At 43.2% G+C, this 24,629-nt stretch overlaps 1 protein-coding gene across 4 annotated transcripts in view; it reads left to right on the forward strand.

The window, feature by feature from the left end:
- Positions 1 to 24,629, forward strand: part of ctsa (cathepsin A) — a 48,003-nt gene that overhangs the window by 15,646 nt on the left and 7,728 nt on the right. For all 4 annotated transcript variants that reach the window (XM_080205144.1, XM_080205146.1, XM_080205147.1 and 1 more), the window contains exons 8-13: positions 140 to 224; positions 4,013 to 4,104; positions 5,543 to 5,627; positions 6,896 to 7,044; positions 10,901 to 10,976; positions 24,479 to 24,568. In XM_080205144.1, coding sequence (XP_080061270.1) covers positions 140 to 224; positions 4,013 to 4,104; positions 5,543 to 5,627; positions 6,896 to 7,044; positions 10,901 to 10,976; positions 24,479 to 24,568 — 577 coding nt within the window. The remainder of the gene's footprint in view (positions 1 to 139; positions 225 to 4,012; positions 4,105 to 5,542; positions 5,628 to 6,895; positions 7,045 to 10,900; positions 10,977 to 24,478; positions 24,569 to 24,629) is intronic.

Genomic DNA, 24,629 nt, shown 5'->3' on the forward strand with positions numbered 1-24,629 from the left:
GATGGCGTTTTTAGCTTTTCCCAAGGCTGATGGAGGGTCACAAACCTGGAATGTTAACACTGTCCCCCTCTCTGCAGATCTGAGTATTTCTGGTATTTTTCTGGCCTTATTACACTGTCTGCAATTGTTTTGTTTTCAGACTGTGGTCTGATCTCCAGAAGTTTTGCTGTTGCAAAGGAAAATGCAACTTCCACAACAATGAAGATGAGAACTGTCAGATGAGGGTGAGTATTGCCTGGTACAATCACTCCAATTAAAATTGTTTGTGGGTCATTTTGATCCCTGCCTTTCCCTCTGTTTTGTGCATTTCATCGAATCATAAAACACAGGAAGTAGAGCTGGAGAGGCTACACTACCCTTTGGCACTCAGTAATATCATGATTCATCTTTTATGTCAACTTCACCTTGCTGCCATTTCCCATACCCTTCAATTCCCAGAAATCTGTTGATGTCTATCTTATGTATGCTTAAACACACACAATCCACAGTTCTTCTCTCTTTATATGACAGAAATTTATGGAGCAGTACAGCGGTTAATGCTGCTGCCTCACAGCACCAGGGACCTGGGTTCGATTTCCCAGCTTGGGTGACTGTGCGGAGTCTACACATTCTCCCTGTGTCTGCGTGGGTTTCCTCCGGGTGCTCCAGTTTCCTCCCACAGTCCAAAAGATGTGTGGGTTAGGTGCATTGGCTGTGCTAAATTCTCCCTCGGTGTACCCGAACAGGCACCTGAGTGTAACGACTAGGGGATTCATTGCAGTGTTGATGTAAGCCTACTTGTGACACTAATAAATAAACTTTTAACTCTAGAAACAAAATACAATGCAAACCACTTAAATAACACATGTTTACGTGATCAAAGAAAATAGTTTTAAAAAAAAAAGTTGTTGGCAGTCACCTGAGGCCGGAATTGACCCTGGTCCCTGACGCTGAGGCAGCAGTGCTAACCACTGTGCTGTGTTTCTTGCATTTTACACTTGCATCCCTTTTTATCAGCAAGTCCTATCGGAAGTAAATGTCTTGGCCGAGGGTAAGGAATTTTGTAATGTAGTCCCATTTCTATCCTTGTTTTGCATTTGTATGCTAGAATGCAGCATCTGTGGTGAGAGAGAAAATAGAGTAAATGTTTCAAATCCGTATGATTCTTCTACTGTACTGTATAAAAGCAGAATAGAAGGTCCATGATTGGTGGGAGCTAGGAGAAATTGTAACAAAGATATGTAGGTAACGAGACAGACAAAGCATTAACTGGGGAAGATGCTAGTCATTGTATAATGCTATCGATATGTTTCAGTAAGATCACCTCTCGTTCTTCTACATGTCAATGGGTATTGGCCTGATCTGTTCAAGCTCTCTTCGTAAGATAAGCTCTTCACCTTAGAAATTAATTGAGCCTCTGGTATGTTTATATCCTTTTTCAAATAAGGAAACCAAAATTTGTACAGTCTTCGGATGTGGTCTCACCAGGACCCTGTACAGTTGCAGTTTGATGTAGAGATGCTGGCTTTGGACTGGGGTAAACACAGTAAGAAGTCTCACAACACCAGGTTTAAGTCCAACCAGTTCATTTGATAGTAATCTCTCAGGCTTTTGGGAACGGTATTCCTTCGTAAAATCTCACTTCCTGTCCTGTCTGGAGACAATACACATCTCTTTAACCTATGCTAATGCTGTCTCCACTCACATTGTCTGCATCTTTAAGACTTGAATAGCAGGTTAGCTGTAAAGACTTACAGTTTACAGAATACTGATTAGAATGCGTGTATCTTTATACGCCCTTCTCTGATCAGAACCTTCCACACACCTGATGAAGGAACACTGTTTCGGAAAGCTTGTGGGATTACTATCAAATAAACTGGTTGGACCTAAACCTGGTGTTGTGAGACTTCCTACAGTTGCAGTATGACACAGTGGTTAGCACAACTGCCTCACAGCGCCAGGGACCCAGGTTCAGTTCTGGCCTCAGGTGACTATCTGTGTGGAGTTTGCAAGCTCTCCCCAGTCTGCATTGGTTTCCTCCGGATGCTCTGGTTTCCTTCCACAGGCCAAAGATGTGCAGGTTAGGTGGATTGGCCATGGTAAATTGTCGCTTAGTGTCCCATGGTGTGTAGGTTACGGGAATTAGCAGGATAAGAATGCTGAGTTATGGGATAGGGCCTGGGAAAGAAAGTTGGTGCAGAATCGATGGGCCAAATGGCCACCGTCTGCAGTGTGGGGACTCTATGAAATATCTAAGCTGCAGGAACCTGTGCAGATAAAGATCACGAGGATGGATCCACAGTATCAGAGGATTTGCAGCAGGGTTTTAAAAATAACTTTGACTCTCTATCCTTGAACCCTCTATCTGTACTTTGCCCAAATGGCTCAATACATCACGCGATGGATCTGCATTTCACACCATGCGATGTAGACAGGCTAAGAAACATTCTAGTGCTCCCTCATTCTGGATTTACAGTCATGGAATTTTACAGCACAGAAAGGAGCCCTTTGGCCCATCACACTGTGGTGGCTGTTTGAAGGAGCTATCCCATGAGTCGCACTGTTGCTCTTTGACCATTGCCTTGCACATTTTTCCTTAGTTACTTATCCGTTTCCATTTTGAAAATCATTGTTACTAAGTAGCTTCCATCAGTCTTTTGGACTGTGCATTCCAAACGATGCCAGTGACCACTGTAAAAAAAAATAAAAATTCTCCTCGGCATCCTTTGTGCTAATAATTTTAAATCTATGCCCTCTGTTCACTGATCTCCTGCCAACCAAAACAGTTTTCCCTTTGCCTCACTTTAACAAAATCATTCATCATTGAAATCTCCGCGTAACCTTCTCTGCTCTCAGGAGAACAATCCCAGCTTCTGCAGTCTCTCCACGGGCTGTCAACTCTGGTAGCATCCCAAGATACTCCTCCACATCTGCCAAGCGGTGCCCAGAATTCCACCCACTGCACCTGGTGAGGCCTGACCATTGTGTCATGAAAGGTTTAGCTTTACCTCCTTGCTCTTGTAACTCAATAATCCCAGTGATAATTCTCTGCAAACCATTCCTATTGCTTAGATTTGTCTGGAGCTCACCTTATCCCAGTCCTATTGGAGGCAAGCTAATTTGATTTGTTATCACATGGATTGGTATTGTTTCTTGTGCACTAAAAGCATACCGTTCATAGAGTACATAGGGGAAAAGGAAAGGAGAGGGTGCACAATATAATGTCATATCTAGAATGTAGAGAATGATCAACTTAATATAAGGTAGGTCCAATCAAAAGTCTGATGGCAGCAGGGAACAAGCTGTTCTTGAGTTGGTTAGTACATGATCTTGGATTTTTGTATCTTTGCCCCAATGGAAGAAGGTGGAAGAGAGTATGTCCAGGGTGTGTGGGGTCCAAGGCAGTGCAGAGTGTAGACAGAGTCAGTGGATTGGAGGCTAGTTTGAGTGATGGATTGGGCTATGTTCACAACCCTTTGTAGTTTCTTGCAGTCTTGGTCAGAGCAGGAGCCATGCCAAACTGTGATGCATCCAGAAAGAATGCTTTGTGGTGCATCTGTAAAAATTGGTGAGTCTGAGTGAACATGCTGTACGTACTTGGCTTCCTGAGAAAGTAGAGGCGTCGGTGGACTTTCTTAACTAAAGCGTTGGCTTGGAGGGAGCAGGACAGGTTGTTGGTGATCTGGGCGCCTAGAAACCCCAAGCTGTCAACCATTTCCACTTTGTCCCTGTTGATGTAGACAGGGACACGTTTTCCGTTACGCTTCCTGGAGTCAATGACAATCTCCTTCATTTTACTGACATTGAGGGAGAGATTATTGTTGTCACCTCAATTCACCAGATTTTCTATCTCTTTTCTGTACTCTATCTCTTCATTTTTGAGATCCAACCCTAGTATCTCAAAAGCAGCTAAATCAGAGAGCAAGTTCTCTCAATGTCAGAACGTAATAAATTTACGAGCAGGAGTCATGTATTTGTTTTGCTCATATGAATCTGAGTGGTAATCGAGTAAAGGTTATTACTTTCTTTTCAGGTTTATGAGGTGTTTCACATTGTGTGGCTCTCGGGCCTGAATGTGTACAACCTTTACGCTGATTGTGCGGGAGGAGTGCCTGGTGAAATCCGGTAAGCAATTGTTGAGAGAGGACTCAAGGCTGGGGAGGCTGGCAGGGGCGTTGCCCATCAGAGTTGGTGTTTGGTAGCTATTGGGGTGGGGGGGAGAATTGCTGGAAAATAAAATGGTGATGAGAGGAATTGTGTTTTGCATCTGTTTGCAGCATTTGCTGTGGTGGGACTCAAACCCAGGTACCCATAGCTTTAACCCTGGGTCTCTGGATTACTAGTCCAGTGACAATACCACTCGGATGTTCATAATTCTCCCATCACAATGAAGAATAGCAGGTCCGGCAGCATTCAGGTCGATGACCCTTCAACACTGAGGGAAAATAAAAATGCAACAGCTTTTAACCCAGGTGAAGAGGAGAGAAAATGGGAAGAATGAAAGAGGAGGTCTGAGAAAAGTGTGGAGGTCAGGGGAAATTCAATAATAACAGAACCAAGGAGAGAGGTAATGGGCAGATTAAAGAAACAGATTGTGTCCAGATGAGGCCTGAACAGCCACACCATCTTTTAAAGTTTACTTATTAGACACAAATAGGCTTACATTAATACTGCAATGAAATTGTTGTGAAAATCCCCTAGTCACCACACTCCTGTCAGGGTAACACTGAGGGAGAATTTAGCATGATCGATGCACCTAACCCACACACCTTTCGGATTGTGGGAGGAAACTGATGCAGTCACAGGGAGAATGTGCAGCCTCCGAACAGCCATTGACCCAACCAGGAATTGAACCCGATTCCCTGACCGTGTGAGGCAGCGGTGCTAACCGCAATGCCACAACGTTACATTAAGATGCAACATGAAGGGATAAAGGAAAAAAGCAAGATGGCAGAAAAACCCAACTAATAAAAACCTGGAACAAAATGGAGGCTGATATAATGATTTAAAGTCATTGAACTCAGTGTTGAGGCCTGAAGGTTGTTGAGTGACATTTTGAAAGATGACGTGCCGTTCCTGGAGCTTGCGTTGGGCTTCACTGGGTCACTGCTGCAGGCCAAGGACAGAGATCAGAGCGGGAGCAGGGTGGGGAATTAAAATGAGAAGTGACAGGCAGCTCAGGGCCAAGCTTATGGACAGAGGGGAGGCATTTCTGCAAAGTGTTCTCCCAGTCTGCGTTGGTCTCCTCTGTGTGAAGGATCAATAAATAGAGTACCAAACTGAAGAAAGCGCAAGTAGATTGTTTCTTCACTTGGAAGAAATGTTTTGGGCCTTGCACAGTGGGATGGGAGAACGATAGGTGTGTCTCCTGCACTTTCATGGAATGGTATTGTAGGGAAGGGAGGGGGTGACTGAGGAGTGGGCCAGGATGGGTGGTCAGCAGACACCGCTGCTGTTGCCCTCTGTCAGGTGAGGTGGGAACTACTTGACGGATCGAGAAAATACATTGAGAGCGAAATATTTAAAGCAGTAAGTGACTGGCTGTTCTTTTATCTTTCAACAGCTTTGATGAGAACCAGAAGCAGCTGGTCATCAATGACTTGGGAACCTTGTTTGCCAAAAACAAAATGAGCCTGTGGTGGAGGAAGGTAAGCCACTTTAACATTTACATAAAGGTGGTGGCCAGAAAACAAGCTGCATTTATTTGAATGTGGTAGAACATCTCAGCATGTCTCACTGGAGTCTCATCAGCCAATAGAATTCGACACTGAGTCTCATAAGGAGATATTAGGAAAGGAGATCTTCTTAAAAGTAGTTGTTTTAATTAATTTATGGCTGGCCAGCATTTGTTGCCCATCCCTAGTTGCCCTTGAGAAAGCGGTGGTGAACTACTTGCTTGAAATGCCACAGTTAGCGACTGATATAACTGAGTGTCTTACTAGGCCATTTGAGGGTGGTTGAGTCGACCACATTGCCGTGGCTCTGGAGTCACGTGTAAGCCAGACCAAGTGAGGATGGCAGATTTCCTTCCCTAAAGGACATTAGCAAACCAAATGGTGTTTTTCTGACAATCGACAATGGTCTCATGGTCATCAGCAGATTCTTAATTCCAGATTTTTTTTATTGAATTCAAATTCCACCATCTGAGACCTGAATATCTGCCAGTGGTGCTGCAAAGGGTTTCAGGGTCTGGTGATGAGAGTCTCTACTCTTCTTTCATGTTTGCCATGGTGAATCCAGTACTTTAATAAAAGAAAATCCTTGTGGAGATTGATTCTGTTCAGACAATCTTCCTGTGATTGTGTCCTCTGATTTTTGTATCTTGTTCCCCGCAGAAGAAGGTGGAAGAGACAATGTCCGGGATCCTTAATTACGTTGGCTGCTTTTCCGAGGCATTAGGAAGTGTAGACAAAGTCAGTGAATGGGAGGCTGGTTTACGTGATGGGCTGGGCTTCATTCACAACCCTTTGTAGTTTCTTGCAGTCTTGGGCAGAGCAGGAGCCATGCCAAGCTGTGATACAACCAGAAAGAATGCTTTTTATGATGCATCTATAAGTAGCAACATGGTAAATTCCCTTAGCCACCTGAGAAAGTTTTACATTTTTGTTCTCAATGTGAATCTGATGGGAATGGAGAAGAGTGTCATGTGGAATTTTTTTGGGAATAATATGATGTAAATTTTAGTTTGGGCTGCAGTGTAACTCTGGGATTGACTCTGTTCCTTACCTGATATCAGTGCCCATTTATAAATAGTAAGGATGGGTCCCTAGCTGCAGGTGAGCGGAAGTTGGAAATGTTCTGACACATGCCACCCAGTGGGACTGAGTGAACTTTTGGCGAGTCTCGTGTGATGTGTTACTGCATCGTTTTCTCTTGCCTTTCTCAGCGTGTTCACCTCTTGCTGTTTTTTCTCTAGAAACTGCAAGATATACAACAGAGCCATAGAAGTGTCCGGCTTGATCCCCCTTGCACCAACACCACTGCCTGCAGCGACTACCTGAATGACCCGAGGGTGCGGAAGGCTCTGCACATTCCTGCCTTTGTGCAGAAATGGGAGATGTGCAGGTAAAACCATCTCTGAACCCTGAAACCATTCTGTGTGATAAATGGAAGAATGTGAGGGTAGAAATTCTTGTGCTCGCCCATTCTGCTAGAATTTATTACTGGGGCTGTTCTCTTGCTTTAGGGTGGGGTTTCAATAAGTTGTACCTCAAGAGTGGGAAGTACCACAAGTATTCATCATTCTAAAGATCATGGATGGCATCTTGCAATTAATAAAGTTGCACTATGATTTTAATTTTTTTTTGTACATTTGTGGGACGCGGGCATCACTGGCTGGCCAGCATTTATTGCCTGTCTCTAGTTGCTCTTGTTCAGAGGGCAGTTGAGAGTCAACCACGTTGCTGTGGGTCTGAAGTTGCATGTAGGCCAGACTGGGTAAAGATGACAGATTTCCTTCCCTTAAGGATGTTAGTGAATCAGATGGGTTTTTCTGACATTCGACAATGGTTTCATGGTCATCAGCAGATTCTTAATTCGAATTTTTTTATTATTGAATGCAGATTCCTCCATCAGCTTGGCGGGATTCGAATCTGGGTCCCCAGAACATTAGCTGATTTTCTGGATTAGTAGTCTAGCGATAATACCACGAGGCCATCACCACCTCCAGCGTAGTGTGCTCGCCCTCATGCTGTGACTGGTACATGATATTGCGTCCTCACAACCACACTGGATAGGGCAATACAGTGATATGGCCATCCTATGTAATTCCTCTATCATCTCGTAAGGATGTGAAATATTTTGTTTTTTTTATGGGATGTGAACATCACTGGCAAAACCATCATTTGTTGCCCATTCCTATTTGCCCTTGAGCTAGACATTTCAGAGGGCAGTTGCTGTAGGGCTGGAGTTGCGTGTAGGCCAGACCCGAGTAAGGATGGCAGATTTCCTTCCCTAAAGGGGCATTATTGAACCAGATGGGTTTTTATGACAGTTGATGCTAGTTTTGTAACTAAGTTTCGATTTCAATTCCTGATTTATTAGCCTGGGTGCCTGGATTATTAGTCCAGCAACCATTGCCATTAGGCCATCATCTCCCTCTGACACAATGTTCTAAAAGTATTGCTCCTGCCACCTGTGGATCTACTTGCACACCTTATCATTATGTTTGACTTGCTCTGTTGTGCAGCAACAAGTGTTTGATAATGCACACTGATCTTTTTCCAACTTGATCTAATCTACTGGTGTATCTGGCTTTGTGCGGTTACTGTTGCTGCTTTCAACATTAGTCTTCTTCCCTAAAGCAAACTGTCATTCAGAGCCTGACTCTGTACCCATACTGAGGTCACCAATAAAAAATACTGAGGGCCAAGGGCAGGTTAATAGGGCCCTCCACGAATACCATAAAATATCCATTGTCTATCAAAGCAGAATCTTATCTCGCCATTTATCTAAAGTTACAGCTTTTCACCTTGGTCACAAGTCATTTCTGGGGATAAGATCTTTCCACCAATAATTCTAACCTGTTCCAAGAATTTGCTGTGCTATCTCCTCGGATACTGATCCATGCTCTGCTTTCCCGGAGCTGATTTCAGATTAGCATCATCGGATTTACCCGGACTACAGTTATTCCAAATGAATTCAACTATTGGCAAACAAAGCAATCATTTGCTCCCACTACAAACCTCTCCACCATACCACCACCACCCACACACACACACACACACACACACAAAACCTTTTGGAGAGCTGTCATTAGGTGAGTGACTGACTTGATGAAGGAGCAGCACTCAGAAAACTCATTATTCCAAATGAACCTATTAGACTTTAGCCTGGCATTGAGAGACTTCTTACTGTGCCCACCCCAGTCCAACAGCATCTCTACATCATTTCTGTTGTGGAAATGTTTCACATCATCACTCCTAATAAGGCCTTAACTCACATTTTGAGACCATGGCCTGGTCTCTACAAATAGCAAAAAATGTTTTTTTCACTATCTACCTCATCTGCTTCTTCCCTCTTAATATGTTGAAACTTCAGTCACGTCACCTTTAGCCTTCAAATTCTAACAAATGCAATCCTAGTTTATGTAATCTCACTTCACAGTTTAACCCTTAAGAGTCCAGGCAACCTTGCAGTAAAGCTGCACAGCACTCCCTCCAGTATATCCTCCTTAAGCTGTGTGCGTCCAGAACTGCTCTCGCTGTCTGTGTGTGGCCTAACCAGAGTTCTTGTAGCTGTAGCATACCTTCTGCCCCCATTGTAATCCTAGACAGGCCAGCGTTTCATTAGACATTTTAATTATATTTTGCACTTGTTCATAACATTTTAATGGTGTATATGTCTGGACCTCCCTCCATGCCAGGCAAGTCTTTTAGGACCTCCACTGCTTTTAGCTTTTCACCATTTAGAAAGTCCCCGATCCACCCTTTTTACGTTCCCTAGATTACTTCATGTTTGCGACATTGAAATCTGTTTTCCACAGCTTTACCTATTCACTTATCCTTACTGTCACTTTCACTCTCTTAACCCATGAATGCACATTCAATGGCGATTGCCCAGTCTCACATGAAAGCCAAGTTAAACATTAATGTGTAGGCTTTAGTTTTTTTAAAACTGCAATCTGTAGACTCAGGAGCATAAGGTAGAGCTATAGACCTACAGCATAAAAACAGGCCCTCTGGTCAACTCAGCTTTCTTAAACTGAACAGGTCCCATTTGTCTGTGTTTGGCCCAAATCCTTGTAAATCTTTCCTATTCATGTGTCTACTTTTTAAATGTTATAATTGTATCTGCCTCTACCACCACCTCTGTGGAAAAAGTTGCCCCTCAGGTTGCTTTTAAATCTTTCCCTCCCACCTTAAAACTATGCCCTCTAGTTTTGGGCACTCCTGCCCTGGGGAAAAGACCTTGGCTATTCACCTTATCTATGTCCCTCATGATTTTATAAACCTCTGGGATCACCCCTCATCCTCCTATGCGCCAGGGAAAAAAGTCCCAACCTGTTCAGCCTCTCCTTATAATTCAAACTTTCTACCTCTAGTTACATCTTTATTTGCACCTTTTCCAGGTTAATAACATCCTTCCTATAGCAGGGCAACTAGAATTGTAAGCAGGACTCCAAATGTGGTTAGCATTGCTGCTTCAGTGTCAGGGACCTGGGTTCAATTCCCAGCCTGAGTCACTGTCTGTGCAGAGGCTGCATGTTCTCCTCGTGAGTGCGTGGGTTTCCTCCGGGTGCTCCAGTTTCCCACAGTCCAAAAGATGTACTGGTTGGGTGCATTGGCCTTGCTAAATTCTCCCAAACAGCTGACAATTAGGGATTTTCACAGTAACTTCATCGCAGTGTTAATGCAAGCCTACTTATGACACTAATAAACTATTAAAACTTGAAAAATGTGGCCTTACCAATGTTTTGTGCAGCTGTAACATGATTTCTCAAATCCTATACTCGAGATCCCAGCCTAGGAGTGTGAAATCATCTGGTATCTGTCCATTTGGGACTGGGATACCATGCAAGACAGTCCAGTGCCTTGGATTCTCTTTCTCTACTTATTGGCTGGCGCATTGGGGTAATTGTAACCCAGTGTACCAGACAGGAGTCCCATGGGATTAGGTAGTTTTTATCCCCAGTCTAATCTAGCTCTCCATTGACTTTAGTGATGAGTAAAACTGGAAGGTAAGTATTGAACCCAGTCCTGCCAGTTTCAAGATGGGCAGAGTAATGTCAATGAATTGTCTTTATTTCTATTGCTGTACGTGAATTAAAAATACATTTGGCAAGAGCCACACAGTTCCCCTGGAATTGAGATGGGGAAAAAGCTTTTCTGGGAGCAGGAATGTGGACATGTTTGTATGTATGCCCTCCTTAGGAAACTTGGAAGAACTGGATTGTTTTTAACTGTTCTGTTCTCCTGTCTAGTGCGATAGTGAACACGGATTATCAGTCCCTCTACAATGATATGAAGGATCAGTACATGAAACTGCTGGCTGCCAGGGTAATTGAAACATTCTTCCTTCCATTCTATTCTTATTCCAAGTTAACTTTTGCCAACTGTGCATGTTTTAATCAGGCAATACTGATTTAATCATATAACAGATTTGGGATTGCGGGGAGATGAGGCTTTATTGTATTGCTAGTTATTGAGTGGCATCTCATTATGGAAACACAAAATAGAAGCAAGAGGGAGGCCATTTGGCCCTTTGAGCTGGCTCCACCATTCATTATGATCATCCAACTCCTGATCCCCCACACCACCTCCCTCCCAACCTCCCATATCATTTGATCCCCTTCACCTCAATTTTTGAAAACATTATTATGGTTCAGGTCAGAAACTTGTGTTTTATGAAGCCCACCTGAATCATAAGGTTTGCATTTTTAATTTGGCTTGGATAAGCATGAGATGTTTCATTTCAGTTATGACTCAAGTGACCCCCTGGGGAGCTTTTATCAAAGTTTATTTAAGAATATAGTTAACATGTATAGTAAGAAAATTAGCAAGAACTTTTATCAATTATAAACAATCATGATAATGTATAACCCTTAATGAATTTGGAGTCAGAGGTTTACAGCATGGAAACAGGCCCTTTGGTCCATCTGGTCCATGCCACCCTTTTTTTAAAAACACCGAAGGTAATGTATATAAGCTATCCCGATCAAAACCAACCTCCATAAACAACCCTTTAAACAGGTTCAACACAGCATAAAATAATGCTCACGTGATACTGGGATCAAGTTTGAAGACGAGACAGTTTTGCAAATCCCCCAAAGCACAGACTTTTTACTGCAGGATGGCAAACAAAATGTGCTTTCACTTAACAGGTAAAACTTGCAAAATAAAAATGAGACACAGACTTCCAGCTCTGCTTCTAACATTGCAGCCAAAATAAAATCGAAATATGACCTCTTGTCACCTGACCTGCCCACAGTTTTTCTCCTCCCACAATGATATCACCTAAGACTGATCATGATTTTGAAAAGCTCTTAAAGGTACACTAACATCACTAACTCAACCACTTACTGTAGTAGTGATTTCCACAGGCTTACCATTCTCTCTCTAAAGAAATTTCTCCTTGTCTCAGTCCTGAAAGATTGATCCTGTACCCTTAGAATTTGACCCCACCATCTGGAACATCCTTCCTGGTTCTACTGTCTAGTCCTGTGAGAATTTGATAGGGTTTCTGTGAGAACCCCCTTCATTCTTCTGAACTCCAGTGAATATAACCCTTACTGAGGAAGTTGTAAAGTTTGACGTAGGAAATGGGAAGGAATTGGAGGCTCTGACTGATTTTAAAAATGAACAAATCTCCAGTCCCAGGTGAACTGCACCCCAGGCTGCTGTGGGAGGCAAGGCAAGAAATTGCAAGAGCTCTGACACATGTGTTGTTCCTCACTGGCCACGAGGAAGTGCCCAAATAGGAGGATGGCTAATGTGGCTCTGCTTTTCAAGAAAGGTCGTAGAGGTGAATCAGGAAATTATAGACCACTGAGTCTCATGTCAGTGGTAGGGAAAATTATTGGAGACATTGCTGAAGAAGAGAATTAATTTCCACTTGGAAAGGCATGGATTAATTGGGGATTGTCAGTATGGCTTTGTCAGAGGGAAGTCATGCCTGACAATTTGTTGGAATTCTTTTGAAAATGTGATCAAGTATGTGGATGAGGGAAGTGCACTTGATGTAGTTTATATGGATTTTAGCGAAGCCTTTTGACAAAGTCCCGCATGGGAGACTGATTGAGAAGATTGAAGCACATGGAATTCAGGGAAGGTTGGCAACATGGGTTTGAAATTGGCTTAAGAATGTGACACTAAGGATGACGGTAGAAGGCTATTTGAGTGACTGGATGCCAGTGCCCAGTGGTGTAGCACAAGTTTACTGCTGGGCCCCTAATTGTTGACGGGGCTTTCCTTTTGAGCTATGTATTGCTAATCCTAAACCAAATAGAGACTCGTGAAACTTAGTTTACTGATTTTTTTTTTAAGACATGACTTTATTAACCAAATGGGAGAATGATATAAAGTAGCCCAGCACTCCTGGTAAAGAAAGTGGGCAGCACAAATTCACTCTGAAATACAATATCTCTGAGGACAATTACACATTTTCAAAATCATTCGTCCCACCTTTCTGGTAGCATTATCCAATAATCATTAATACAAATCAGTCAATAATCATCTCTCTCTCCAACTCCAGCCAATAACATTTACATCCTGGGCTCATCAGAGCTTATTTGTCCTTAACTTCGGATGTTACCTTCGTCTGTTGCCCAGCAACACAAGACGCTGGACAGTGGCAATGACTCCCACAGACACAAACTCGTGTGACATTCGTCCAACCCTGAGAAAATCCTATGTCTGCCTTGCACCTGCGATATCAGTTCTGAGCTGTATATTTCTATTTGTCACTGTCATTGGTAGCCATTTCGTTTCTGACAACTGATAAAGTAGCTGCATTCAGTGGAACTGTTGTCCCACAGAATGCAGGTCCTGAGTGCAACTTTGTCCCATCAAACCCTGTTGTATCCTGTTGTTGGCTGAAGTTTTACAAAATGTATTCTAAAAGCAAATCGCATCCATTTTATAAATTCAAAATACATCCTTTAAATGAGGAATACTTGTCATTAAGTTAGAGCTGTCTTTTATAATAGTCCTCATCAGTGCTGTCTATAGTCTAAGACTCTTAAGTCAGTATTGTGTTAATGATCTCAAACCACGATTGTGTTTTCTGTTGGCCTAATTCAACCTCCTACATCACATATTGTTTGATAAATTATATAAAAGATAATGTGGGGGGAATGATTAGCAGGTTTACAGATGACACCAAGGTTGGTAGGGTGGTTAACAGTGAACAAGATAGTCGTAGATTACAGGAAGATATAGATGGGTTGGTCAGATAGACAGGGCAGCAGTAAATGGTATTCAACCTTGGTAAGCATGAGGTGATGCACTTTAGAAAAAGAAACAAAACGAGAGAGTATTTAATGTATGACAGCACATTAGGAACTTCAGATGGATCTTGGGTAATTATTCAGATGCCTGAAGTTGGCAAAGCACATGAATAGGATAGTTAAGGCACGTGGGACAGTCTTATCAGTCGTGGTATAGAGTACAAGAGCAAGGAGGGAATGTTATAGCTGTACAGAAAGTTGGTTAGGGTCCAGCTGGAGAAGTGTGCATATCTCACTATAAGAAGGATGTGATGGCATTAGAGGGGGTACAGAGGAGGATCACCAGGATGTTGGCTGGGATGGAGCATTTGAGCTATAAGGAGAGACTAGATAGGCTTGGATTGTTTTCTTTAGAGCGGAGAAGGCTGAGGGTAGACATGATTGAGTATAAGTTTGAAGGGTACGGACAGGGTAAATAGCAGCTGCTCTCCTTGGTTGAAGAGTCGATCATGAGAAGCATAGTTTTAGGACAAGGATAGAAGATTCAAAGGGGATTTGAGAACACAAAATTCACTGAGGGTGATGGAAATCTGGAATACGCTGCCTGGGAAGATATAGTGGAAGCTGGAAACCTTACGACCTTAAAAATATTTGGATGAGCATTTGAAACAACATAACAATTGACAGTGGTTTCATGGTCATCAGTGGATCATTAATTCCAGATTTTTCTTTTATTGAATTCAAATTCTACTAAATGCTGTGGTGGGATTTGAACCCAGGTCGCCAGAACATTAGCTTGAGTTTCTAGATAGCGATAATACCACCAGGCCATGGCCTCTCTTTCTCTAGTATCCTCACCAATCGATTTCTTCTCAGTTTTGCCTGGTGTCAACATAATCTTGTTCTATTTTCCAGTTTCTTCTTTCTTCCCTTTTAACTCCAGACTTTTCTTTATTTCTCTAGCTTCTAACTAGTTGCCCTTTAGGATCTTTGGCACTGGCAGTCTGAAACCATTACTCCATTGAAAAACATTTCCAGCTTTGAGCAGAGCTGCCTTCTGGCTCCTTCTCAGCTGGCCATTTTTCAGCGAAAAACTGAAGATCAAAATAAAATGGCCTGCAGGGACCCTGTAGTTGCTGAGCAATGATATTTACCTTTCACACTGAAGAGCTGTCTGTCACAATAAAATCTCAGCTGAGATTGAAGCTAACCTCCCTCACACAAACATATTTTGTCTACAGCTTTTAGCTGCAGCTCCTTCCCAGACACACAAACATTAAATTAAACCTACCTGAAACTATATCTAATTTCGAATGTTTACCCATACAAGTGGGCAAAATTTCAAAACTACCTTTGATTTCTTAACATTCCAATCAACTGGGTTAGCCTCCCCATCGTGGTGACTGGATTTTGTTATAAAACAAACTAAACTTTTGGAATTTTTTGCTGTACCTCACCTGCCAGAATGCACTTCCCAGAAGCCCTCCAGTATCCAGCCTGTGAAACCACTCTGTGTACACAAGGCTAGTAGTATCAGTGGTTATGAAGGAGGTTTTCAGCCTAAGCAAATTATGCCCTTACTCAAAGTTGTATGGTTTCCAGTGTTATGAAGCGAATGTTGACCCTGCCCCCCGCCCCACCCCGAGAACTAACGCGCAGCTATATGGAGGAGTACCTCGCCTCCTCTGTTAAGTGTGTGGGAAGTGGTAATACCCGGTCTTTGTGGTTAAATCAAAATAATTACTTGAGACATTCCCTGTAAAATCAACAAGTAGCACTTTATTTGTCTAACAGTAAACAAATTAGTTCAACTATTAACAAACCAAATAAGACAATTCTAATGGAACTCCCATTTACTAACAAAGAAATAGAACTTTCTAGTCACTCTCTAAATTATAACCAAGTTTGGCATCTTTCGGAATCTTCTGGTTTTCTCTGATTTCTTCTGTCTGGAACCTCTGTCTTTCAGTACCTTTACTATTCAGATGGTGCTTTCTTTTAAGACATAAGTGCAGCTGAGAGTCAGCAAGTCTCTCTCTCTGAGCTGAGAGTGGTGACAAGTGGCAGGTGCTCTCTCAGTTTGTGCTACTGCCCCTCACTTATACTCCTGATGTGTCAATATTTCCCACAATATAATTGGTTCTTAGTTTACCAAAACATCAATTTTAAATCTGATAAGTTGCTGGTAGTTAAGTGCTGAATGTAAACCGGCTAAAATTCAAAAACAGTCTGTTGTCTTGGCAACGTTACTGTTTGGCCTTTGATACAACGTTTCAGTCTAAGTACTGGCACCATATGCACCTGGTGAGCATAAGGTGTTTCACTCCAGGCATGATTCAAGTTGCCCACTGGGAAGCTTTTATCAAATAAAGTTTATTTAAGAACACAGTATAACAAAACAATTTAGCATACCTTTTACCAGTTACAAGACTTAAACATGACACAAAACATGTTTGTAATATATATAAATGATTTGGAGGAAAATGTAACTTGTTTGGTGAGTTTGCGGATGACACAAAAATTGGCAGATATGCCAATAGCAATGAGGACCATCAGAGGATACAGCAGGATATAGATCAGTTGGAGACTTGGGTGGAGAGATGGTAGATGGAGTTTAATCCAGACAAATGTGAGGTAATGCACTTTGGAAGGTCTAATACAGATAGGAAATATACTGTAAATGGCAGAACCCTTAAGAGTATTGGTAGGCAAAGGGATCTGGGTACATAGGTTGCTGAAAGTGGCAATGCAGGTGAAGAATGTAGTCAAGGCATATGGCATGCTTGCCTTCAGCAGCCAGGATATTAAGTTTAAAAATTGGCAAGTCATGTTGATGCTTTATAGAACCTTAGACCACATTTGGAATATAGTGTTGAATTCTAGCTGCCACACTATCAGGAGGATGTGGAGGCTTTGGAGAGGGCACAGAAAAGATTTACCAGGATGTTGCCTGGCATGGAGGGCATTAACTTTGAGGAGAGGTTGGAGAACCTTGGTTTGTTCTCACTGGAGCAAAGGAGGTCGAGGGGAGACCTGAAAGAAGTCTGCAAGATTGAGAGGCATGGGTAGAGTGGATAGTCAGAAGCTTTTCCACAGGGTGGAAGAGTCAATTATTAGGGAGCATAGGTATAAGGTGCATGGGGCAAGTTTTAAAAGAGATGTACGAGGCAGATTTTTTTTTAGTGGTGGGTGCCTGAAACTCGTTGCCAGGGGAAGTAGTGGAAGCAGATACGGTAGTGACTTTTAAGGGGCATCTTGACAAGTCCATGAATGAGATGGGAATAGAGGGATACGGTCCCTGGAAGCATAGGGGGTTTTAGGTAAATCAAGCAGCGTGGTCAGTGCAGGCTTGGAGGGCCGAAGGGCCTGTTCCTGTGCTGTAATTTTCTTTGTTCTTTTGTTCACAGTATAATTCTTAACAGCTAGCTGTCTCTGTTCTAATATAAAAACAATACCTCATATACATACATCCTTTTCAGAACTAGTTAGCACTAAAATAAGTATGCTTGCGTGATACTAGATTTCCAGCTCTTAAGACCTATGGACAGAGATCCAAATAGCAGTCTTCAGAGAAAGGCATTTCCTCAAGACAGCAAAACAGGAGTAAATCTAGTCTAACAGCTTCCAGTATTCAGATGTCTGAGACAAGAAAGCACACCACTCTCTCAACTCCAAATAGCTTCTGAAAAACTCCGCTGTAATTCTCTGAAAGCGTAGCTGCCCCCGGTCATGTGACTTGACCTGTCAATCGTCCCAATCCAAGGAGAACACAAAGAACAGAACACTGCATTAGTTCAGATTAAAACAAGCATAAGTTCATAAGATATGGAAGCAGAATTAGGCTATTCGGCCCATTGAGTCTGCTCCACCATTCGATCATGGCTGATATGCTTCTCATCCCCATTTTCCTGTCTTTTCCCCATCACCTTTCATTCCATTACCAATTAAAAATCTGTCTAGCTCCTCAAATTTATCCATTGTCCCATCATCCACTGCACTTTGGGGCAATGAATTCCACAGATTCTCCTCAACTCTATTTTAAATTTGCTACCCCTTATCCTAAGGCTATGACCCCTCATCCTAGAATGCCCCACAAGAGGAAGCATCCACTCCACATCGACTTTATCCATACTTTTTATCATGAATATCTCAATTTGATCTCCCCTCATTTTTCTAAATTCCAGAGAGTAAAGACCTAAACTGTTCAATCTCTCTTCATACGACAAATATCTCTGGAATCAATCTAGTGAATCTCCAATGCCACTACATCTTTCCTCAAATAAGGGGACCAAAACTGTGCACAATACTCCAAGTGCGGCCTCACCAATGCCTTGTATAATTGCAACAAAACCACGCTACCTTGACAGTCTATTCCTTTAGCTGTAAATGCCAACATTCCATTCACTTTCTTTATCTGGTGTACTTGTGTACTAGTTTTGTGACTCATGAATGAGGACACCTCGGTCCCTCTGCACTGGGGCACCCAAAGTCTCTGCCCATTCAGACAAAAAGTCGCCTTCCCATTTTTAGGACCAAAGTGCATGTCCTCACAATTATCCACGTTAAACTCCATTGGCTCGTTTTGGCCCACTCGCCTAATCTATCTATATCCCTTTGTAAGTTCCTATTTCCTCATTGTAACTTACTGTCCCGCCTATTTTTGTGTCATCTGCAAATTTGGCTATAGTGCCTGCTATCCCTGTATCCAAGTGATTAATGCAGATTTTAAACAGACCAAGGACCAAACTCTGTGACACCCTACTAGTTATTTCTTGCCTTCCAGAAAAAAAAACATTTACCCCGACTCTGTCTTCTGACCATTAGCCAGTCACCTATCCAAATTAATAAATTACCCCTCATCCCACGTGATCTAACCTTGTGAATTAATCTTTGGTGTGGCACTTTATCAGACTTCTGGAAGTCCAGACATTCTACATCTAAAGGATCCCATTATCCACTTTGCTTGTTACATCTTCGAAGAACGAAGAAAGGTCTGATAGGGAATCCTAATGAGGATTTGAATGTCTAAAAGCAGTGATGTGCAAGCCCTGTAGCCTAAGACAGCCCGCAATGTTACAAGAATGTTTTGTCAATATTCTGGGCACTGAGAAAAAGCTCTGACCTAGAAGGTTGAACCTGACATGTGAAGGATAGGAAAATGGCATCAAGAATGTGAGACTCCAGGGCTTCACTTGCGTGACAGAATGAGAAACTAGTTCAGTTTCTTGAGACTCAACATTTGAAGTCCATGCTGTCTTGAACCTTATAAACTACCCAAAGTTGAATACAAGTTTACATCAACAGTCACCATATCAGAGTCTCCCAAATGATGTGTACAATTACAAAGGCTGTGCTCCACGTGTGAAGGCAGGCTGCTGTTGTACCTATCCTGGCATTGCTCAAAAGGATTCAATAACATCACATAGTGAGGCAAGCAGTCACGTTGAAGGCCAGGGGCCAAGTTGCTCCTTTCAAGAAAGTGGTTATTGGGTCAATTTTAACTGGTGGCAAACTGGCAGATCTGATAGAAGGATGGTTTTACACCCTACGTCCTTTTGACTCTCCACTGAAGTTGTAAATGGTCAGTAATATTGGACATGCTCTTTCCAGTAAAGTTATAGTCTCCTCTTGCAGATCATTTTTTGAGATGGCCACTTAATCTGTACTGTTGCCTTCTGTAGCTACAGGCACCATCTTGTTGAACGCCCAGGATGTTGACACACTGGCCTTGCACACTTCCTCTCGTCCTACTCTGCCTCCTTCAGTTAGAGAGGGATGCCCAACAAGATAAAGATATGCCCTAATTAGAATCCCAAAAACCTTGGCAAAACATCTGTCATTTGGGAGGTGGGCTAACCTCAATGGTTTTGAAGAACTTTAGTTGTGACAGGGAGAGGAACAAAGCATGAAGTTAAGTGCAGCTGTGGGTCAGTGTAGAACAACTTGCTAAAATTACCAGCAGAGAGAACCAGCAATCAGTTAGCCACAGGTTATGTGGCCTGTGGATTAAATCCAGTGCTGAGTTAAAGAATGGAAGTCTCCTCAGTTTGAGTTGGGGCAATCACAAGGTGGTGATTTGCAAGGTTGGACAGTACCAATGGCTGGTGTGGAAAATGTGACCAGAGGTGCCAACAATCCTGCCTATCCGCCATACCGTTGGATGGATGGCTTAGGGGCAGTGCAAGTTACCGTTAATGTTATTTTTACCTTACTTGCCATTAGGAGACATTGGGATCTTCCTGGTCAGAGGAGAGTCTCATGCCCTGGCTCCGTATAACCTAACTATGAAGCTGGGCTAGCGCTTAATATAAAAAAGGATAGCAAGAGTTTTTATAAATACATAAAAAGGAAGAGGCTGGCTAGGGTGAACATTGGCCCCTTAGAGGATGAGAAGGGGGACTTAGTGGTCGGGGATGGGGATATGGCTGAGGTCTTGAACAGCTTTTTTGTTTCGGTCTTCACGGAGGAGGACGTGAATAATTTGCCGGGTGTTAGCGATGGAAAGGTGATAGGACTGGAGGGTCTTAATGACATTACTGTTACTAGAGAGGCGGTGCTCGACAGACTGGAGGGGCTGATTGTGGACAAGTCCCCAGGACCGGATGGAATGCATCCGAGGGTTCTGAAAGAAATGGCGGAGGTGATAGTGGATGCCTTGGTGGTTATTTTCCAGACGTCGCTGGATTCCGGGGAAGTGCTGGAAGATTGGAAAACGGCTAATGTTACGCCGTTGTTTAAGAAGGGTGCCAGGCAAAAGGCGGGGAATTATAGGCCGGTTAGTTTGACGTCTGTTGTAGGTAAAATGTTAGAATCCGTCATCAAGGAGAAAATAGCGAGGCATCTTGACGAGAATTGCTTGATAGAGCAGACGCAGCACGGTTTCATTAAAGGGAAGTCGTGCCTGACAAATTTACTGGAATTCTGAGGATGTGTCTAGGGCGGTGGATAGAGGAGAGTCGGTGGATGTGGTCTTCCTTGATTTTCAGAAGGCGTTTGACAAGGTACCTCGAGGTTATTGCAGAAGGTCAGGGGACATGGAGTTGGGGGTAGGGTGTTAGCGTGGATAGAGGATTGGTTGTCAAATAGGAGACAGAGAGTGGGGGTCAATGGGTGCTATTCGGATTGGCGGATGGTGACTAGTGGAGTGCCCCAGAGGTCAGTGCTGGGGCCTCAGCTATTTACCATTTATATAAATGATCTGGAGGAGGGAACGGAGTGTATGGTGTCGAAATTTGCTGATGACACCAAGATTGGAACGGCAAATTGTGCGGAGGGTGTGGAGAGTCTGCAGAAGGATCTAGATAGGCTGGGCGAATGGGCCAGGAGCTGGCAAATGGAATTTAATGTTGGCAAGTGCGAGGTGGTCCACTTTGGTAGGAATAATGGTAGGAAGGATTATTACTTACGTGGAGAAAAACTGCAGCAAGCAACGGTGCAGAGGGACCTCGGGGTCCTTGTGCATGAGTCGCAAAAACCCAGCTTGCAGGTGCAGCAGGTGGTCAGGAAGGCGAATGGGATGCTGGCCTTCATAGCGAAGGGGATTGAATATAAAAGTAGGGAGGTCTTGCTGCGGCTGTATAGGGCATTGGTGAGGCCGCAGCTGGAGTACTGTGTGCAGTTTTGGGCGCCGTACTTACGCAAGGATATTTTGGCCTTGGAGGGAGTGCAGAGGAGGTTTAATAGGCTGATGCCGGAGTTGAGGGGGTTGAGCTATGAGGAGAGGCTGAATAAACTAGGCTTGTACTCGTTAGAGTTTAGAAGAATGAGGGGAGATCTCATTGAGACGTATAAGATGATGAATGGGATGGATAGGATAGAGGTGGAGAGACTCTTCCCACTCAGAAAGGACAGTAGGACTAGGGGGCACAGCCTCAAGATAAAGGGGCGGTTTAGAACGGAGTTGAGGAAGAACTTCTTCACTCAAAGGGTGGTGAATCTCTGGAATTCTCTGCCCGTTGAAGTGGTGGAGGCTGCCTCGCTAAATATTTTTAAGACGCAGGTTGATGGGTTTTTGATAAGCGAGGGGATTAAGGGTTATGGGGAGAGGGCGGGAATGTGGAACTGAACCACGACAGATCAGCCATGATCTTATTGAATGGCGGGGCAGGCTCGAGGGGCTAGATGGCCTACTCCTGCTCCTATTTCTTATGTTCTTATGTTCTTAACACAAATCGCCAGAGATAGCCCATCTCAGGGCCGCCTTCTGCCACGCTCACCCAATTTCATTATCTCGTGCTCCCATTATGTCAATTATACTGCCTCATTAACAAAAGAGGACTCCGACTGCAGAGAAAATGGAACCAACAAAATGCCACGGACTGCTTAAAACATCCTACAGTGAAACATGATTAATATACATTTCTTAAAGGCACAGTATCATCTCAGTGAAGAAACTTAATTTACGTAGTGTGTCTTTCACATCTCCCAGATGCACTTTGCAGTCGAAAGTTCTCCCTGAAACATGCTCCCCTTAGTAATGCAGGGAAATGAGTCTGCTGGTCTGTGCACAGCTAACTCTGTTTTTGTGGGTAACTGCAGGAGAATTGAGTCAAGACACCAGGATCCAGGAGAACTCCTTGCTCCACCTCCCAATAGCTCCAAAGGAATCTTTCACCACTTTGTCTCAACTGGCTTCTACAGGGTGGTCGGAAGCCTGGGGCAGTCTTCTGGCCTGGAAGTGTGCTCGGTGATGTATTCACTGTCTGCTGTCAAAGCTCTGCCTCATTTGAGCTGCACCAGGCAAGTGAACACCCAACTAGATACCCAGCACCTATCAATGCTAGATTGAACCGGGACTTGGGAAACATAGTCTGGGCACAAATGAGCATCCCTCCCCCTGATAAACATTAGATTCTGGAACGAGTAGTATACATTGGGCTCACATGCTTGGTGATACGATACAAGATATTTATTTCCAGCATACTATCAATTTTACAATCATGAATACTGAGTTTTATTTCCACTCCATGTTGAGTGGACTTCCAGAGTCGATCCATGTTAATTGACTGAACTCCCATTGCGAATAAGTTGTGTGATGGTCAGGAAGTGAGACCGAAGGTAAAGGTACAGTTCGGGCGATCACCTGTATATAACAAAGAAGCACTTTGTACAATGCAATTCAAGAAAATGTAGAAGCTTTGGATTTTGGGAAGATTTACACAATTACAAATATCTCAAATTTTGCATTGAGTTTGTTGGAGACCATGATGTTGTAATTGTGTATCGTGTGTTGTGGGAAATGGTCTTTTTTTCATTTCCTGCTTTGTGAAGGCTTAAAATTGAGGCTAGAATTCTATATAAAAGCAAATTACTATGGATGTTAGAATCTGAAACCAAAAACCCTTTGATAAAGGGTCAAGTGGGATTTGAACCATCAGCTTTTTTCTCCTCTTACAGATGCTGGTAGGCCTGTTGAGATTTTCCAGCATTTTCTCTTTTGCCTAGAATTCTATCATCTGAAGGTGAACTGTAGAGGTTTCTCCATAGACCTATCTTTAACTTTGGACACAGTGGTGGATATATTGACTTTGTATTAGTGTAAACTGGAACAGGAGGAATCAGACACCCAATTTGCAATCTTTTTTATTCTATTCACTATAACTATAAAGGGCGGCATGGTGACACAGTGGTTAGCACTGCTGCCTCACAGTGCTAGGGACCTGGGTTCAATTCCGGCCTCGGGTGACTATCTGGGTGGAGTTTGCACGTTCTCCCTGTGTGTGGTTTCCTCCTAGCGCTCTGGCTTCCTCCCACAGTCCAGAGATGTGCAGATTAGGTGGATTGGCCATGGTAGATTGCCCCTTAGTGTCAGGGGAATTGGCAGAGTGAACACATGGGGTCATGTGGATAGGGCCTGTGTGGGATTGCTGTCGGTGCAGACTTGATGGGCCAAATGGCCGCCTCTTGTATTGTAGGGATTCTATGAATTAAAATAAAAGTTGGGACGTGTAAACAGGTAGCTAATTCACACAGTCAGAATTACCCCAGTGCCTTCCGCAAGCTGCAACTTCCCTTCACTATAATAGTGACAGCACTTCACTAACCATGAAGCATCTGTACTTTTTCCTTCTCTCCCCAACCCCCACACAGTTGCTGCGTTCACAATGTAGTGCCTGCTACAGTAGAGAAAATAGTGTGTTCATATAACCCCCTTCACAACCATGAGGATGCCTCGAAGTGCTTTGCAACCAATGCAGTAGATATACTTGCTGTTGTAACATCAGAAAACACAGTAGCCGATTTGTGCACAGCAAGATTCTACAAACATGACACAGATCAGATTAACTCCTCCAGCACCATCATTGGAGCAGGTTATGTTAGCCAGGGCATGGAGAATTTACCCCCTAGCCCCCCCTCCTCTTCCTCAAGTGCTGCAAGATCTTTTGCATCTACCTAAGAGGGCAGACAATGTTTAATACCTCACCTGAATCATGGCACCTCTGATAATGCAAATATCTCTCTGTTGCGGGATTAAGTACTGAATTCTCTGGTATCTCAGGTGAATATTGTCTATTAGCTCTCGGTCTATGATGCAAATACTTCCGAATCTCTCTACATTGAACGTTAAATTGATTCTTTTATCTGATGTTAATTTGGCTGCATTTTTGTTAACAGAAATACCGGATCCTGGTTTATAATGGAGATGTGGACATGGCCTGTAACTTCCTGGGAGATGAGTGGTTTGTGGAATCTCTCCAACAGAAGGTGAGCTTTGGTCTATATTCTGTGGCTTCTTTGCAGTATCAGATGTGAGTGGATTTTTAAC

This window comes from Carcharhinus amblyrhynchos, chromosome 16 (genome assembly GCF_965287045.1).
Source record: "Carcharhinus amblyrhynchos chromosome 16, sCarAmb.v2.hapA, whole genome shotgun sequence".
Lineage (NCBI taxonomy): Eukaryota > Metazoa > Chordata > Chondrichthyes > Carcharhiniformes > Carcharhinidae > Carcharhinus > Carcharhinus amblyrhynchos.